We start from the raw sequence: 19,695 nt of genomic DNA, 5'->3' as shown, positions 1-19,695 counted from the left end.
ATTTTCAGGAACAGAAATATTCCCATTGCCTAGAAGTCAGGATTTCAATGAAATTTACATATGTCTTTAACATGTCTATTTCGTACAATTGTTGTTAACTTGTGTTATATTTCTTTCTTTCAGATAAAGATGAGTAGTCGTTCCTGTACCAATCATCCTGACAACTTCTGTTATGTCTGTGGTCGGTATACCAAAAAAGATCAACAGCGAAGTATATCTACAGCAGTGAAAATGAAGGCCGCCTACTTTCACTACTTCGGGTGTAAGGTGGGGGACCAAGAACAGAGCTGGGCACCACACATCTGCTGCACAAGCTGTCACACAACCTTGACTCAGTGGTTGGTGGGCAAGCGCGCGAGCATGCCATTTGCGGTGCCCATGATATGGCGTGAGCCGCAGAATCATCATGATGATTGTTATTTCTGCTGCACAAGCATCGCCGGCTTCAACAAGAAGAATAAAGGTCACATCAAGTACGCTGACTGCATCTCTGCTCGTAAACCTGTGCCTCATGATGACGAGAACCCCGTTCCAACACCTCCAGCTGATCAGAACATAGCTGTAAGCAGTGGTGAAGAGGATGGTGATGAACCTTTTGAACCCGACACTCAAGAATCACACCTTCTGAACCAGGGAGACTTAAATGATCTTGTAAGAGATCTCTCGCTGTCAAAGGCGAAGGCAGAGCTGCTTGGATCAAGGCTGCAGCAGTGGAATCTACTTGAACCTAACACCAAGATATCCTTGTTCAGAGCATGTCACAGACATGGCTGAGTTCTTTGAGATGGAAGACACGATGACATTCTGCAGTGACATCAACGGTCTGTTGAAAGAACTTGGGTGTGATCACGATCCTGCAGACTGGCGCCTCTTCATCGACTCGGGGAAGAACAGCTTGAAGGCTGTTTTGCTCCACAATGGCAACGAGAAACCATCAGTCCCACTGGCTCACGCGTTCGGCATGACAGAGACCTATGAGACTATGCGGCAGCTGCTTGATTCCATCAAGTACAATGACTTCAACTGGCACATCTGCGGAGACTTGAAAGTGGTGGCGCTGTTGTTAGGGCTGCAGTCAGGCTACACGAAATACATGTGCTTCCTTTGTCTCTGGGATAGCAGAGACGACAAGAATCACTGGACGAAGAAAAGATTGGGAAGAGCGAAAAGAGCATGTACCTGGTCGACACAACGTGAAGCATGTCGCCCTTGTCGACCCAGCCAAGGTTTTCCTTCCACCACTCCACATAAAGCTCGGCTTGATGAAAAGTTTTGTACGGGCAATGGATCTGAATGGGCGTGGATTTTTATACTCAAGGAAAAGTTTGGCAACACCTTGTCGGAGGCCAAGATCAAGGCTGGTGTCTTTGTTGGACCGCAAATCCGACAGATTATGAAGGACGAAACTTTTCCGACAACTCTAAACCCCAAAGAGCTGGCAGCGTGGAGGAGCTTCAAAGCTGTGACGGACAACTTCTTGGGGAACGAGCGCGCGGACAACTATGAAGAAATAGTGCAGCAGCTGCTGGAGTCCTTCAGGAAACTTGGCTCCAGGATGTCCCTGAAAATCCATTTCCTACACCAGCACCTGAACTTCTTCCCTGACAACTTGGGAGCAGTCTCGGACGAGCACGGCGAGCGATTCTACCAAGAGATTTCACTCATGGAGACGCGTTACCAAGGGCGGCACAACCCGAACATGATGGGCGATTTCTGCTGGTTCCTGCATCGTGAAACTGACACAGAGCAGCACAAACGCAAAGCCAAATGCCTAAAGCATTTTTAATTACATTCTAGTGGAGTTTTTCTGTAATTTCTATAATTTTGAAGCATTCATGATGAAATAAATGAATAAATGAATTTTTGTAAATTTCATTGAAATCCTGACTTCTAGGCAATGGGAATATTTCTGTTACTGAAAACCCTGACGTGATACAGCAAAACGGTTATGATTTTTGAAATCAGCGTACCCAAATTAGTCTAAATCACTTTACACATCTCCAGTAAAAATTTTTTGTTGTTCAGTGTAATTAGTAAGTCACATGGTCTGGCAGCCATATTGGTTTGAACGAAAATCTTTTAAAAAATTATTTCTCTTGAACTGATTCATCAATCAAGGTGTGAAATGTCAGTTATGATCCAGGAGTCATGAGGAATATATTGTTACGAATATGGAAGCCATTTGCACACAAACAGATAGCAGTCCCTAAGCTTAGTTATTTTGATAAGTATGTGTTTATAGTTGGAATCCCTCCTTCTGTCTAATGGGAATTTAGTGTGTGCGCTACGAGTTATTTTATCGTTAGAATTTATACATCAACTACAACAACAACAACAACAACAACAACAACAGCGGACCGTCGCCTCGCTCCACCGTCGCCATTACGCACGTGGCCTTAGGTGAGGAGGTAGGCGAAGCTACAATCGCCTCAGCTCCGACTCCGCCCCAGAAAGGTGGGAGTTGCCCCGCCTACCGTGGGCCTGTCCAATGAGAGACGGCCAGCGAATCGCGCGATGCAACCGTACAATCAGGAGGTGAGTGGCGAGGAAAGAAATCGCTCCCACCTCAAGAGAGGCTGAGTGATCGGCCTGTTTTGTCTGGCGGTCTGGGTCTGCCTCACCTGGTGGCGCCTGATCAGGGGAAGCTTTTTCGGGCTTGATCGCTGGTCGCCTCATCATCTCTTGCCTCGTCCGCCTTCGTGCTGGCTGGCGTCCGTCACTCTTTCCCTCGTCCCTAGTGCTTGGTGCTGCGTTGTGGCGGTGGGTTCGAGTCCCGCCACCGGACAAGCTTGACCAGACCGCACGGGGTGGACAGGTGCAAGTGTAGGCTCTTGCCCTCAGCTCGCCTTCCCTCCGAGCTGAAAGGCCAAAATAAAGACTTGACGGGGTCCATTTCGTGTGTGTGTGTGTGTATGTGTGTGTGTGTGTGTGTGTGTGTGTGTGTGTGTGTGTGTGTGTGTGTGTGTGTGTGTGTGTGTGTGTGTGTGTGTGTGTGTGTGTGTGTGTGTGTGTGTGTGTGTGTGTGTGTGTGTGTGGCGCCGTCCTGTAAGTAGAAACTGTTTAAGTTCCTTGTACATTGTAAATTGCATTTCTTAAAGTCGTGATAACACTGCTTTCTGTGCTCCCCTGCCCCATTATAAATAACCCCCCCCCCCCAATTGTTCAATGTACCAGCTCGTTGTCTGGTACTTTCTTTCATTGGTTTAGCACGATGCATATTGAGAATTAGGGAGGCCGTGTGCCGTAAGTTGTCGTTTGGACCGACAGACTCTGGTAATTCCGCTCGGTTACACCGGACTGAGGTCGTTAGAGCGACTTGGTTCGACAGAGTCCGTCGAGGGTGTGACTTCCCCAGTAATTTGACGACGTGGGTACTTAGGTATATTGAAGTTAGGCAATTAACCCTACCCCACGCCATCAAAATATTGGCGACCATGGTCCGCTAAGGGACCTGTGACCTTTCGGACTTATCCGAGTCACGACCTAAATTCCGGGGTGTTCGGTGGAGACGACCCTACTGCTCCCCCTGGTGGTCGTTTATAGCCACCGAACCCTGGCCCACAACAATATGTTTTGAATATCAACCTGATCGGACGCATGGTTTGGCACCCAGGATTATTTAATATTTTGAATCTGGGTTCAGGGATTTAAATCAAACTTGGTACAAGTATGTATATTGATGTAATAATGTGGGCAGAGGCATACCTGACAATGTCACGACATCAAGGAATGTCCTAGTTTTCATCATCATCATTCCTTTGTAGTTGAAATCTAATTTTAACTCCACACAGAACTTTATCATAAATCACAAAATCCAAATATACCTTAAAGGGGAACTGCCATGGTTAAACTATTACCTGCTTTTGTATCATCATTATACATTGCATTTCTTGATTATAACTGATTATAACTCATACGAGCCTCAACAATGTATCCAAAAATTAAAAAAAATCTCATCTTCACTCAACAAACTTATTTGAACCGCGAACCAAGTTCCAACAATTGTTTATCAATATTTTAATGGTGATGATTGCCACAAGAGAAAACAATTACATAAAATAGAATCCAAACAGATATTCATTGGCTCTCTTTCTGAGTTTAATGTCAAGATATTGGTATAATAGATAATAAAGAGGTTAGAATATGGTGAGTGTCTCTCATTCATGCACACAGAAGTAGATTAGAATCTTGATTGTGATATAAATGCTCGACAGGGAGCAAACATGGGTAAGTGACAATTAACATCAGTGAGTGTCTGTTGAGTGGTTGTAGGAGGGATATGGGTGGAAGGATTTAATACCGAGGTGCAGAAGGGAAAGTCTCTCTCCCATTGACTTAATATTTGGGGAAACGTCTCACAATCAACATTATTCCCCTACTTCTGTGCAGCATTTTTTATACATGACCCAAAGCATGCTGGGATGTTATTTGCTTCACTAACACATGGGCCACACCTGTGTTGAAGCCGTTACTTTCAATATACTTGGTGTCCCTCATTTATCAGGTGTTTCCATTTATTTTGTCTACTACCTGTTTGTGCTTAATTGTGTTAGCCCAATAGATGTACGTTAGATCCAGAACAATGCCGGGTACCTTTACGGAAGGAAGAAGGGAGGGGGATGGCTGGGAGGATGCCGGGTTCTTTTGCAAGTTTGTAACATAAATACAATATTTTATCCCAAGATTGTGAGATTTGTTTGAAAGTACAATTTTCCATTTGTGTGCAAATAAATTTCAATTTCAACTTTGATTTGGGATTTGAAGAAGGAAGAAGGAAGAAGGTGAAACACATGCAGAACCATTGATGTGACTGCAGATGGGACAACCGGCTGAACATCCCATCCAAGGGGACTGTACATTGTTCTCTCCACATGCTTTTCAGTTTCAGGAGGACTACACGATGATAACAATGGATGTGTAATGGAGGAAATCGTCGATCATGGCTACCTGAGAGAGAATAAGCACAATCGCACAATTGGTTCAAAAACCGCTTTAATTTCATTCCATCCAAACAAGACTAATATTTAACAATCTATACAATCAAACTAAACCATCTATGTAATCAAACTAACCCTCCCTCCAACCTCCCCCCCTCTCTCTCTCTCTTCCTGTTCCAGGTGGGTTGAAGGTTGAGTCACCATCTGAAATGGGATTTGTGGATGGTGAAAATGTATCTCTTCCCTGCACCTTCACCTTGGATGATAATTCTGGATCAATTGATCTCAGAAAGCTAGAGGTGGAATGGATACATGGTTCCACAATCCTCACCTATAAAAATGGGAAGATTGAACCAAGTTCTTCATACAAGGGACGAGCAATGATGAATGAACAAAACCTGAGAAATGGAGACGCGACGCTGATTCTCAACCACGTGACTCAAGTGGACATGTTAACATGTATTGTTACATACAATGGAGAAACTCGGAGGAATTCCATTATTTTGCAATGTGAGCTTAATCCCCCCCCTTTTCTCACACTCTGGAATATTTATTTGTTTAAAGTATGATGCCATTACTGTTATTCAAAATACCATGGACAAAATCTTCCCTCTCTCTTTGCTCTTTACTTATTCTGGTTCCTTGTGACGAGTCTGGTTCCTTGTCATGACTCCAATTCAGTATTTGGTGTTTAGTTGGGGTGAAAATATTTTCTCGAGAAATGAAAAAAAATAAGGAAGTAAAAATTAAAATAATTATTTTTATGAATCCAGACTGTTCACATTTCGTGAGTGCTCCATGATAGACAAAGTATATACAAAGAACGATTTATTTTGAAGCATAAAATAAACATCGCCATTTTGATCTAATACTTCCGTGTTCATTAATAAATAAAATTGTGTTTAGAAGATTACGCACAATAATTTCTTCGACTTCCTTTTCTCCGTTGTTTTTTTTCACGTTGACGCGCAATATCAAGTTTCGTTCAAATCGGGCAACGAAAAAAATTATTAAAAAATCAAGTCCCGATTCAGTCAAGTACTCTTTGGGAGTATTTGATCAATGCAAACAACCTCCGCGGTATAGTTCGCTGGAGTTATCTTTTTCTTCTTTTTTTTGAATTTTTTTTATCAACTGCTGTCACAACGGGAACCCAACTGGGTCACGGGTCGTCTCGTATAATAATAAAGCTGAGTTCGTGTCTGGGGGTCATAAGCACCGCCCATTCTACAGGCCATGCCCTCCAGCCGTCCAAAAATCGCCACCATCTTTTCTCTCCACATTGCTCAGATTGTTTGAAAGGCCTCATGTACATTTGAAGACTGAACAACGCATCTTCTATCATTCCATGAAGATACCATTTTGAGGAAAAAAAGTAACATTTTGATTACAACTCAAATGAGGTAATACATGTTTTGTCCGCAGCAATCGCGGCAGCTGTCTTATATACACCGCTCAATGAAGGTGCGTCAATTCTCATATTATGCAGAGGTAAGAAAATCATGATATTTCATTTAAAAAATATATATTTGTGGGATGTCAAACGCAGTTACTTTCTGTGTGTGACAGAGCGACGTGTCACTTATAATTCAATGATTGTTTACCAGAATTTGAAATGAATATCCCATGTTTGCTTCTGTGTAAAGTATGAAAAAAGACGTCCCTATGCATGACGTCATCACGTTGCGATGTCTGCAACAGCAGGAATGCACTAATAATTGGAGCCTTTTTTATGACTATCTATGACTAAAACTCTCATCTTGTATGTATGTATGTATGTTCCCAAAATACTGTCAAAACAGTACACGATAGTGCAAAACTTTTAGGGCCACCATACTCACCATTCTCCTGTGATGTGCAGTATCAAGTTTCGTTCAAATCGGGCAACGAAAAAAATATTTTAAAAATCAATTCCCGATTCAGTCAAGTACTCTTTGGGAAAATTTGATCAATGCAAACAACCTCCACGGTATAGTTTGCTGGAGCTATATTTTATTTTTATTTTGAAATGATTTTTTTCATTAACCATTGTCACAACGGGAATGCAACGGATTCACGGGCCATCTAGTAACATGCTAAAACTCATGGGAAAATGATATGATGGAGGATATATGTTATTAAAAAGGTTCCAGATGATAACTCATAGAAAATTGATATGATGGAGGATAGAGGATAGAAAGTTTTTTTCTGATTACTATTTGAGGGAGAAGAAGAAAAGATTAACAAGAGTAAAAATATCATGTAAATATGGCAGTTTCATGTGAGGTGTCTCATTGTTACCTAATCTAATCTAATCTACTATATAAAGCTGAGTTCGTGTCTGGGGGTGGATGTGTGGGTCTGAACAAGGTACGTTTTCATTATAACCAAATTGCTCATGTGCTGTATGATGTTGAGATGGCCAGTGGGGGAAGGGATGGGGTGGGAAGAGGGACCCGACGTTGCTCGGCAACACCGGGTACCCCTGCTAGTATATCTTAAAGTTAGCTGGAGAGCATATTATAGTAAATTCTAATCTACTGCATATTTATCTATGGAACTCAAAGGGCTGTTTAGGGTAGGGATCATTGGGGACTTTTTTTTTTAATTTACAATCCTTTGATTCCAGCACAGTGAAAACTTAAATTTACTGGCTCCAGAATAGGAGCTCATGGTTTTAGTGACAATCACAATGATATTTTCAAATAATTGTTTACACTTCCACATTATTTAAAAGCATTTGAAAGCATACAAGGAGAAAATGAGTACGTATATTTGTGGACAAAGAGGGCCAATCCCACAATGGAAAAACTTGGTTCAGCATGATTAATGCAGAACACGAATGCTTTATGATAGTCATGTGATCCACAGAACTTTATATCACTTTATATGGCCATAAATTGTTGGTGTAGCGTATTATAAACATTTCCTAAGATGGGATTAATTATTTTACTTCAACATTATCATCAGGAGGAATTCCATGATTATGTGCAACCCCTTTTACCTGTGAGTTCATTTTAATCAAATCCTATTGTTTGTGTTTTCAGCTAAATTGTTTGTTCACTGCCCCAAGTTCATTGAGGCTTCACCTGGTGAAGAATCTACCTTCACCTGTAACTTCTCTACGGGTTCAAGTGGAGTTCAAATTTTCATTGATTCCCCAGCATTTTCTATAGAGTGGAACAAAGACTCCAACAAACAGCCAATTGCTCGTTTTTCCAATGTACGAGAACATCACATGGACGGTTTGAACATGTCCGTGACCGGGGTACATCACGGAACATTTTCATCAACATTCAAATCTGTGAATCCTGATGATTATGGGAATTATACCTGCAAGGTGAACTATCCTCACTGTATCCAAGGTTCTGCAGTTACAACCCTGTACATGGGTAAGTGTCCGTGTTTACCGTGTACCTGCAGTGTGGATTAGAGAGGGACATGGTGACCATGTTAAGGATGCATTGTCTCATCACTTTGAGTTTCAATGATTCTTCAATCAAAACTTCAACCACAAATGTAAATGTGACATATTTATTTATTTGCTGTGTTTCAATCACTAGTGATTATAATCAATTAATTTCACTGATTACAAAACGAAACGTGAAGAAGCGTCTCCTCATCAATTATTTATTTCACACTAAGTAAACATTTCTTGTTGTTCAGAACACGTGACTCACTGTGCACAAGGACCCATTATATATATATATATATATATATATATATATATATATATATATATATATATATATATATATATATATATATATATATATATATATATATATATATATATATAACTGAATCGAAAATGATCTTAAATGTAAACGTTTTTTAAACTACAATTTTAATTTGTACTGGTTATTCCACAAATTTGTGTGAATATTTAAAATGATACTCGTACTTTGTTTGTATGCTGCACAACGCTGCGGGGTAGCGTCATTGGCTCAGGGTGTGGCTGTTCCACTGATGAAGTGGCCTCCACTGGTTAGGGCAGGATTTGTAATTTGTCCACAGTGCCGATGATAGCTTGCCTCTTCTTCACAAAGGACACCGTTGGATCTTTAACATCCACCAACGAATGTCGGCACATTCGCCCTTCCCTCTCTCTTTCTCTACCCTCCCCCCCCCCGCCCCCTCCATTCTCTTAATGTTCCCATCAGTGAAGTGATGAGTTTTATTTGCTTGTAAAATAATAAAACGAAACAACTTACTGGGTCGTGCACACAGTGTTTGGTCCTTTGGTGAAAATAAAACTTTTCAGAAAAACTAACAAGAAAATCCATTAATAAAATAAGGTTTATATTTTTAATTAGCATTGTTTAATTTTACAAACTCTTAAAACAATCTTTCTTTTGATTCACAAAACCATTTGTTTATTCTGAGTTTTGGTAAATACAGAGCACGATATAATGTGCAAGATGTTTTTCTCCATTTTGTGAAACTCATTGTTTGTCCATTACAGGTCACGTGATGGTGAAGAGTACAAAGACTGTTGAAGTAACACCTGGTGATGATTCGAGCTTCATTTTCACATTCTCTCTCGACACGCAGGAAGGTTCACCTTCTATTGATAGTTATCTCCTTTCGATCGAGTTCCACAAAGATTCCAACAAGAACCCATTTTACCTTTTTCATAATGGAGAAGAACAAGTCCTGGATGGAAGGATGAATATCTCCAGAATACCAAACAGGAATTCTTTTATTCTGATCCTCAAGAATGTCGAATTTCATGAAAATGGAACTTACACCTGTACAATACGTTACCCCAATTACAAGGAGGGATCTACATCGACGATCCTTCTCATCCGTAAGTCTCTCAGTTCAGTCCAATATATGTAGTTCTAACCATTTTGCTTAGATCTCTAATATCGTGGATTTCATGTTTCAGTGAAGACTGCTTTCCTTCCCAAAAGTTCCCTGTCGTGTACGGTCCTGAAAGTCCCTGTTATGTCCATCTTGTGTACCCCGTGTTCCTCACCCCATCCCTCTCCCTTCCACAGATCTCCTAATGTCTCTGTTCCCCACTGTTTTGTCCTCCCCTCTTGTCTCCTGCCCCCCTTGTGGTGCGTTATTTGTTAGCTCTCATACGAGCCTCGACAATGTATACAAAAAAAAAGACAAGTGGGAACATCTTTGAAATATGATGATGTGTTGATAAGTAATTCCTCCGATTATTTTTCTCCAAAACAGATAGATAATCCAAAGAGCGGTCCGCACATTCGCACTTACATTCGTACTTACGTACACCACTTGGTGCGAACTTTCGTGATTCTGATAGTAGATGTCTCAGGGCGACGTTAGTCAAGATAGCAGAGGGCAACAAGACGTTGTCCATGCTGTGATGCCTGAAGCGCTGGAGATGAGAATTTGGGATGACTGGCTGGAGGTTACTGGAGATGAGAGTTGGGAAGCTCAACACCAACTGCTCATGAAACCTTGCTTTCTTTACCCTAACAAATTTTCGTTCCTTCCCTCATGAGCCTTCTCAGTCTTCTGCTCAGGAGCTCTTTTTGTCCCTGCTCATGCGAGCCTGTCCCATTCGCTCTCTGCCTTTCTCTTCTTACACTGATCATAAACCTCCTTCTAGGCACGAACGTTCACTGACAGGCAAATTACGTTGCATTCTGTTATCACCTCTTCTTCACATTGGCTTTCTTCCTTCCTCCCACAAGCTTCCTTTCCCTTTCTCTTTCTCTTTCTCTCTCTCATTGAGCCATAGCCGATGGGGGCGGGTCCATGACGTGACTTGTGGAAATTGCCATGCCATTCTGAGGGAACTTTCAACGAAGCCCCCAACCCCACCCTTTACGTGCCCAAGGCCATAGCGAGAGCCTTCACCCCCCCCCCCAACCCTTTGACAAGGGAGCTAGGACCATCTACACAAAGACCAATGAAATAACTGATCTTCAGGTCACCTACATATCCATGTATGCTCTCCCTCTGGGGTAAGTTTTCCAAAACCAGAACAATATATTTAGATTTTTTTTATTGTTGTGTTAAAATGTTAATTTTGTACTCAATGGTAAAATTGTGGATCAAATACAATCCAAACAAATCCACCGCAAGGAATGATCTTGAGACCTGAACTCGATCATTACAAATGGTCCTGCTGGGAAGTTCAGACACGATTTTTTTTTTTTTTTTTTTGTATACCTTGGTCGAGGCTCGTATGAGAGCTAACACACAACTCACAGCAAGGAGGCATAAGACAAGAGGGGCGGGAGTGGAAGGGACAAAACATTGGGGAACAGACACAGGTGAACTGTGGAAGGGAGAGGGATGGGGATGGGACGGGGAACATGGCGAGGAGAAGATGGACATTACAGGGACTTTCATGAAGGAAAGCAGGAGAATTGAAGGAAGTGGGCTTGGGTGGATTATCGGGGGTAGAAAAGATCGAGGATTTGGATGGGGGAAGATAAGAGGTGGTGGTGAACAGCAGTTTTGAAAGCCTGGTGGGAAGAATGGGAAAGAATAGAGTGAGGAAGTTTATTCCAAAGGCGGGAAAAAGAGGAATGAAAGAGTGAAGATGAGCAGTGATTCGTGATTTTGGTAGTTTTACCAGAAGGGGGTTGTTGGCGGACCTTGAGCGCCCTGTGGAAATGTGGTTGGGACAAATCGCAGAGAGAGCAGGGGGGGCAAGGCTGGAGAGGAGTCGGTAGAAGACAGAAAGACCACCGACCAACCTGCGGTGATTGAGTGAGAGGCCCAAAGACTCAGCTTCATTGCGGGAGATGCCAATGATCTTAAAAGCCCTGGTTTCGACAGCGTGGAGTCGAGAAAGGTGGGAGGCAGGAGCACCAGCCCAGAGGGGAGAGCAGTACTCCATCAGGCTACGGACAAAAGCTTTGTTAGTGGTCAGGAGCTCAAGAGGGCCGAGGAAGGACTTTGCACGACGGAGGATTCCCAGTCGGCGACTGGCTTTTAAGGCAAGGTTGGAAATGTGACTTTCCCAGGAAAGGTCATGGCAGATAGTGAGACCCAGAAGCTTGAAAGAAAAGACTTCTTCCAGAGCATTGTTGAGAAAGTGGATGGGGGGGTTTTGTAAACGGTCCTTTCGAAGAGACATAGTGAGAGTGTGAGATTTGTCTGGATTGAAAGACATGTTCCACGTGTTGGACCAGTTTGTGATTTTATCCAGATCTGCAGTGAGCGAAGAAGCTGCTGCTTGCCGGTCTGAGGGATGACAGATGGTATGGCAGAGGGTGGAGTCATCGGCAAAGAGAAATAGAGGATTTTCCAGAGAGTCCGAGAGATCATTGATGAAAACCAGAAAAAGAACAGGGCCCAGAACGCTACCTTGAGGAACTCCAGCTTGGACAGGAAGAGGGGATGAAAGAACTCCATTTAGGGCCACACGTTGACTGCGACAGGAGAGGAAGTCTGCGAGCCATGAGTGGAGATGGCCTTGAATACCATGGGAAGAGAGTTTGGTGAGTAGGGCAGGGTGCCAGACTGTGTCAAAAGCACGTGATATGTCCAGGGATACGGCTCGGATTTCCTGTCTGGCATTGAGGACCTCCATCCATTGATGGGAGAGCAGTAGCAGCATATCCAGGGTAGAGTGACCTGGTCTGAAACCAAATTGATGATTGGAAATCAAGCCATTGGAGAAGAGGAAGGATTTCATGTCTGAAGCGATGATGGATTCCATAACCTTGCTGATGATTGGGAGAAGGCTGATTGGTCTGTAGTTACAGGGATCTGTTTTTGCACCTTTTTATGCAGGGCAGTGATGTTAGCAGATTTCCAAGCAGATGGCAGATGACCTTGGGAAAATGAGAGGGTGAATAGAACAGAGAGAGGGTGAGCAAGAGTAGAAGAGCAGGCTTTGAGGACACGTGGGCTGATGCCGTCTGGACCGGTTGCAGAATCTGACTCGAGGTTTGAAAGCAAGCTCTCCACCTTGTCAGGAGAAAAGGATGAGGAATCTTTGACAGGATTCGGGAGAGATTTTAATTTTGGTTTTCACTTTGCAGGTTCAGAAGAAAAACACAAAAAAATCCTCCTTGGTGTCTTCATTCCTGTGATATTCCTTCTGTTGTGGATCCTGTTCTTGAGTTACTGCAAGACATAAGAAGGTAAATTAGTTTGATTGTTTTCTGATTCTTACTTTTCTCATTTAACACTGACTGTACGTTTGGTCATTTGGAAATAAAATAATTAATTGTGGATCTTTTTTTGGGGGGATAAAATAAATAAATAAATATGAAATACAGAGGGAGAGAATAATAAAATAATCTGTCTTGTGCAGTTTACCACGCCACGACTGTCTTAATCACATCTGATAACAAACACGATGGAGATTCTCGGTTTCCACCCGTGAGACGTTGCGATGTTTCGCTCACATTTGCACTTTCACCATTGACAATATATAGAAACATTACCCACCTACTGGTGGGGGTCAGCTGCAGTAAGTTTTTGCCCAAGTCATTCATGAACCAGCTGTCCATGCCTAACATTCGATTGAAGGTGGCACAGGAATGTGGAATTTAGTGGTTCGTGGTTTGGCAGTCACCGTTTCCACATCGTCTGTGTCCCTTCGGGCCCCCACCCGTGCGTAGCACGGTGACATGACAATGAAATAAAACTGGATTAATATTGTGAAGGACATAATAGATGGAACAACTTTTCATGAAACACAAATTATCGAGAAATTTTAAAAATAAAAAAAAACGTTAATTATTATGAATGTACTTCCATGATGTGTGGGTTCACTTTGGTCCAATAGTGATAGTTGCGTCTGTTAACATCACCACTAATGTGAAAAACAGCCTCATCGGAAAATATAGTGCGTGTACTGTATGCCGATCAGTATTTGCAACAATTTGTGCCGACATGAACTCACAGACCTGCAAGCTTGTGTACGCAGGTGCTTGGTGACCTGTACCACTCCGACGGACGTACGAACATGAACGTGATGACAGCTTTCCCAAAGAATGCCGTTTTATTCTCGAACGAACAAAATCATACAAATAGGACAGAAGTTCAAACAAGTAGCGTGGAAATATCGAGCAATAAAGCGTATAAATATGACCACAAATGCCAAACGATTTAAAGTGTTACAGAGAGGTATTTTCATCACAAGATAACCTACCAAGTGTTCGTACCCGTAGAATGAGTGAATACTCAAGGGAAAACATAAAACGGAGATAAACAGAGGTTTGTAATGCTTCGAAGCAAAATGCTGCATTATATGGCAAATAGGAAAACAAAATGTCGCCAAAGGTGTTGATGGGAAATGTTGTTGTTGATGATGTTGCCGAGCCTCAACATGGTCCCCCGTTTGAACGAACTAAGGGGTCATTCAACATTTTAAGAGAGTTAAACAAACAGAGGCGTTCATGGCACTCACACACATGCATACATATTCCTTGAAGTTTATAATGTCCGTTTGAGGGTCTTGTCCCGTCATCTTGAGTTGCTTCCTCCAGCAGACAAACTTCGTACAAACCCAGCAGCTTCTTCTGTTCGTACAACCCCGTCAGGGGCCAGGGAACACCCTCGTTACTCGGTCGAGATGTCAGTGTCCGCGGGGCAGATTATCATCGACAAGGAGGACTAGGTCGTTGGCTGCCAAGTTGCATCTCTCGAGGATCCATTTCTTTCTTTCCTGTAACAGAGGAAGGTATTCGTGCATCCATCTGTTCTCGAAGTGGTTTGAAAGGACTTGCCCCCTACACCACTGCTTCCGTGACACTACCTCCTTGTCATCGAAGGTTCCCGGCGGAATGTCTCGACCTTGGCATTGCTGGAGAAGGTGACTCGGTATTATTGGCTTCCAGTCATTTGGTTCATCGCTGCTTGGACACAGTGGATGAGTATTTAATATCCCTACTGCCTCAGCGAACAATGTGCGAAGAGTTTCTTGACTGACAAAGGCATAAGGGTGACCGCGGATAGCCTTCATTGTCCTTCTAACACTGCTGATGAGTCGCTCCCATACTCCTGACATATGGCTCACCATGGGGGGTTGAAAATGCCATTTCTTGAATGGCTCACAATGCCCCTCGACCTCCTCCTTGTGTAAAGCTCGCTAAATAGCCATCTGGTCACACTTTCGAAGGGCTAGCTGAAATTCCTTCTCTCCTCCAGTGAAGTTCATACCATTGTCGCTCCAGATCTCCTTGGCAGCATCTCTAATACAGATAAAGTGACGCACGTCTTGGATGAAGGAAGCTGATTCGAGGGAGCCAATATATAAACCAATTCAGTGTTTCATCCTCGCTTGATGTAGAAAGGTCCAAATACGTCTAAACTGCTGCAAGTGAACGGAGGTTCGCATGGAGTCAATCTCACTCTTGGGAGGTCCCCCATCATCTGCTTCATGGTGGTCTCAAATCTCTTGCGGCAGTCAATACAGCATCGTAGAACTTGACGGGTTAAGGCACGAGCATTAAGAATCCAATGGCACTGATGAAGTGCTGCCAAAACGTGTTCACGGCCGGCAGGTCCGAGAGCTTGGTGATAGTGTCCGATAAATATCTTGGCAATAGTCAAGGCGAGGGGTGAAAAAATTGTTCATATTGTGATAAAAGCATGAAACTTTGCACAAATGTTCAGCACAACATTCTAAACGTTTTCAGGGGTGGAGCCAATGTGAACTGTATATAGCATAGCAACGGTCACGAGGCAACATATTTTCCTTAGCAACCAGCACATAGGATGACTGTGGACCAATTTTATTAAATGATTATGATGTATTTTAATATCTACAACTTCAATTTTCATATAAACATCAATTTGGAGCAATTGTCAACAACACAAAGCTTAATTTCAGTTGCTCGGCAACATTTTCCTGAGCAACCAGCAGAAAAGATGCCTGCAGACCAATTTTACTTATCAATTACAACGTATTTTATTATCTATAACTTTACCCGTCATATTTGCATCACTCGAGAGCAATTGTCAACTGCAAAAGGCTTAAAATGGTTGCTAGGCAACATATTTTCCTTAGCAACCAGTATATAGGATGTCTGCATACTAATTTTTCAAAACTCATGATGTATTTTAATATCTAAAATTTTACTCCTGATGCTAACATTACTCTGGAGCAATTGTTCACTGCAGAAGGCTTCATAACCTTTGCTAGGCAACATATTTCCCTGTTTGTATCACCATCTGAGCATTCCCCTCTCACTTATTTTTAGCTCGCCTGTTCGAAGAACAGAGAGCTATTGCGATACCCCCGGCGTGAACATCAGCGTGAAAATGTTAAATTTTTTTGTATTACGGAAAAAACTCCTTGACGGATTTCGACGAAACTTGGTGGGGGGTTAGGTATGGTCCAAGGATCATGCCATTAGATTTTGGACTTGGTCCCTCACCCCCCCCCCAAAAAAAATTGTTTTTTTGCATTTTTACATGTTTTAAGTGATTTCCAACCCCCCCCCCCCCCACAAAAAATGTTGGAGAAAAGAACTATAACTGTCAGCACTGTTGACATCATATTTAATGAATAAGATATAAGGTTCACTTGAGTGACCCAGCAGTATTGGCGGCGGAGGTTTTGCACTCTCCCGAGTGCTCCCCCTCTAGTTTCCTTTCTAATGTTTTTATCTACCACACTATTTTTTCTACGCCCGATATATATATATATATATATATATATATATATATATATATATATATATATATATATATATATATATATATATATATTGGGGCGTATTATGCGATTCCAGTCGTCCGTCCGTCTCTGTCTGTCTGTCTATCCGTTCCTGTCCGCACTCTAACTCCCAAAGTTTTCAACTTTCACGTTTCATATTTGGTACATAGGTACAGACTGTGGAGACGGTGTGTAGCGACATACGTTCGTCATCTAAAGTGGTTGTCATGGCAACCAGGATGCTGTTTTCCATGTTGTAGCACAATTCTGTATATACCTTTTTGTTAGGGCGTATATTGTGCTCACTTGCACTCTTGTTACTGATTACAATATACAAATACATATATTGCTTTATAATTATACTTCACTGCAATGCTTTATAAAAAATATTAATTGTACGACTCGTCTTTTAAAAACGATAAATGTTTCAACAGGCGAGCATTGGGTGGCTTTGACACCAACACTGGTTGCCTATTTGTAGAGGACAATAATAATAAACAATGAATGCATGTTCCTGTTGATTATTTATTCAATCATATCCCTGAATGTTGTTTTTTTTTCTGTGCAGGTATGTATAGCTTCTATTTGGTGGTGGAAGATGTGGTAATGGTCAACTAACCTACCCCTGCATGCTTAAAAATGGCAAGCCCCTCACCTTCAGATACCCTGACAACTAACTAGTCCAAATGTGTTCTTTGTCAGGTAGACAGCAAAGAACAATTGACATGCCCCACTGATGCAGGTTATAAAACCATAGCTGAGAAGATCCTTCAATCTGAACAATGAACTGATAGCAAGTGCATCAGCAGAGAAGCTTCTTGTTGTTACCGATGGTGATACTGTACTCTGTGTACCTGCACGAGACACGACCAACATTGCTCCCTGCAATCACGAGGAAGCAGATTCCAGGATTATGGTACATGTCGCTGACGCTGTCATGCAGGGCTTTCACAAGATCCTTGTTCGAACAGTGGATACCGATGTAGTTGTGCTAGCGGTAGCGGCTGTACAGCAGCTAGGAAGGATAGAACTCTGGATTGCATTTGGTAGTGGAAAGGACTTTCACTTCATCCCGGCTCATGAGATATGTGCATCACTTGGCCCACAAAAATCCTGAGTACTTCCGGTGTTTCATGCTTTCACAGGCTGTGACACTGTATCCCAGTGTGGGGGAAAAATTTATATTAATGTATTTTAAATTGTAACAAATGGAGTTTCAGAAATGTAACTTTTATGCTGCAAATTGAATTGGCTGTCATTTCTGGCCAAAAGACTTTTGCCCTAAATGATAAGAAATGTGTTGTTCTGGAGCAGAGTGACCGAGCTGATAAATGAACCTTTGCTTAGAAAATGTACGAAGTGGCTTTTTGTCTAAAGGACACGTCTACAGTCTGGGTGAATATCCCCCAACCTCTCTCTCATGGAAGTATAAAATGTTTTGAAAGGCACATTGTTCTCAGTGCGAGCACGTGAGGAAGTATAGTTTCTCAGTGGCTCGTACTCCTCGGAACTGACCAAGTACCAAGTTAGAATAAAACTCTCTGATGTAATGTAGAAGTGAATTGAATCGGGTTGGTCTAACTGTTAACTAAAGTAAGAATAAATGAAATAGAACCAAATAATATTGCAAACAAATGGGGATTCTTAAGTTCATTGTACAAGGGTGAGAAGTGTATGGTGTATAATTAGGAAATAAATTGTTTCACAAGGAAGGACTTGTGTGGACATCAGTTTTATCAGTGTCGATAGGGTTTTGTAGGATTTTATAATCAAATCGGACAAACGTTAAACTCTGTCTGAAGTCAAATAGGATTCCACAATCGGCCAGTTAGAATCCTTCAGGAGGACAACGATCACAACAAGGTGGGTTAAAAAAATCCACATCACCAGTTTGCCCAAGTGGGAAAGAAGACTGCATGGAAAGTGTGGGAAACACATGATGAGTTCACTAGAGCCTTCTTTGAGCTGCACGATTCATCAGAGCAAATATCTGAAGAGACAGAAGCTTCCCTCGAGTATTTCAGTATCCTTCTCTATGACAGGACATCAACATGTGCCTCAATCAACGAAGTTAGGAAGCTTCTACTCACACTCAAAGGGTGTCAGATGTCAGCCCTTCCTCCCAGCAAGGCTGCCCTACAGCAACATATCAGGAGGGCAGTATTGCAAGGTGGGCACTACTGGGGGCGTACTACCATGCCATATCGCCAGTTACCCTCTCCTGCTGAGTGGGGATGGACTTGCCCAGAACAGTAGAAGCTCCTGTGGACAAATCTGCCAGAAGCCAGTGCATCCTGCCCAGAGCTGCTGAAGTGTGCATGTAGGAGCAGGTGTAGAGACTGCAAATGTGTACGAGCGCACTTACAATGCACTGTTTACTGCACATGCAGGAGAAATTGTGGCAATGCTTAAAGCTATGGCGAAGGTCCAAAGAAAGTCCAAGGTGACAACATAATTGACAGTTGCTAGTTGCTGGTTGCTACCGTGAATGTATTGTGTAGTAACAATGTTTTGATTTAATGTATGGTGTAAAATACCATTGCTTTCATTATATTTCCAGGAAGAAGGTCTTCTATTGATAACAAGACTGTTATGTTTAAGTTGAGTTAATGAGTTAAGTGAATCCCGTGTTCACAGGTAGTCTTCTATGTGTACTCAGATGGTTGCCATGGTATATAGATTACTAAGCAACTAAATGTTTAATGTTTTGTTACTTTTTAATAACAATTATGACAACCTGTATAGATTATTTACCCAAAACATTCCTCTTCTGTCGGCCATTAGGCAATGTGAAGCAGAAGCATCATTTACAAATAGAGGATAAATATATACATAGACAGTTGGTATTGTTTATCCATTACCTAGCAACAAAACAAATGCTAATTTGTTTTGTGGTGACACTAATTATTGTGTTTTGTTTTCTGATGACAATAATTGTCTTTAAAACATGTCTACTGATAGTTCTGATGTTCTGTAACATAGCACCAACCTTTCCGAATGTAGTAAATAGGCTTAAAAAGCCCGTTGCTAGGGTAAATTTGTTACCTAGCAACCGTTGCTAAGGAACATGCTGTATTCAATGGCTCCACCCTTGAAAATAAACAGTATGGGTTGAAGAATAATTGTGCCAAGTCTCATGCTTTTATCACTTACTGAGCAATTCTAGCT

General features: G+C 42.0%; 1 protein-coding gene and 1 pseudogene across 1 annotated transcript in view; one reads left to right on the top strand and one right to left on the bottom strand.

The window, feature by feature from the left end:
• Positions 1-19,649, top strand: part of LOC147010448 (uncharacterized) — a 34,714-nt gene extending 15,065 nt beyond the window's left edge. The window contains exons 3-7 of the mRNA XM_085860134.1: positions 5,118-5,447; positions 7,964-8,308; positions 9,382-9,726; positions 12,899-13,000; positions 17,230-19,649. Of these exons, the coding sequence (XP_085716260.1) occupies positions 5,118-5,447; positions 7,964-8,308; positions 9,382-9,726; positions 12,899-12,996 (1,118 nt within the window). The 3' untranslated portion in view covers positions 12,997-13,000; positions 17,230-19,649. The remainder of the gene's footprint in view (positions 1-5,117; positions 5,448-7,963; positions 8,309-9,381; positions 9,727-12,898; positions 13,001-17,229) is intronic.
• Positions 1-19,695, bottom strand: part of LOC147010447 (uncharacterized) — a 188,325-nt pseudogene that overhangs the window by 121,743 nt on the left and 46,887 nt on the right.

The sequence above is a fragment of the Eptatretus burgeri genome, chromosome 16 (assembly GCF_056783735.1).
Source record: "Eptatretus burgeri isolate ZD-2024b chromosome 16, Ebu_testis_v1, whole genome shotgun sequence".
Taxonomy (NCBI): Eukaryota; Metazoa; Chordata; class Myxini; order Myxiniformes; family Myxinidae; genus Eptatretus; species Eptatretus burgeri.
This window is presented reverse-complemented; position numbering and strand designations above follow the sequence as displayed.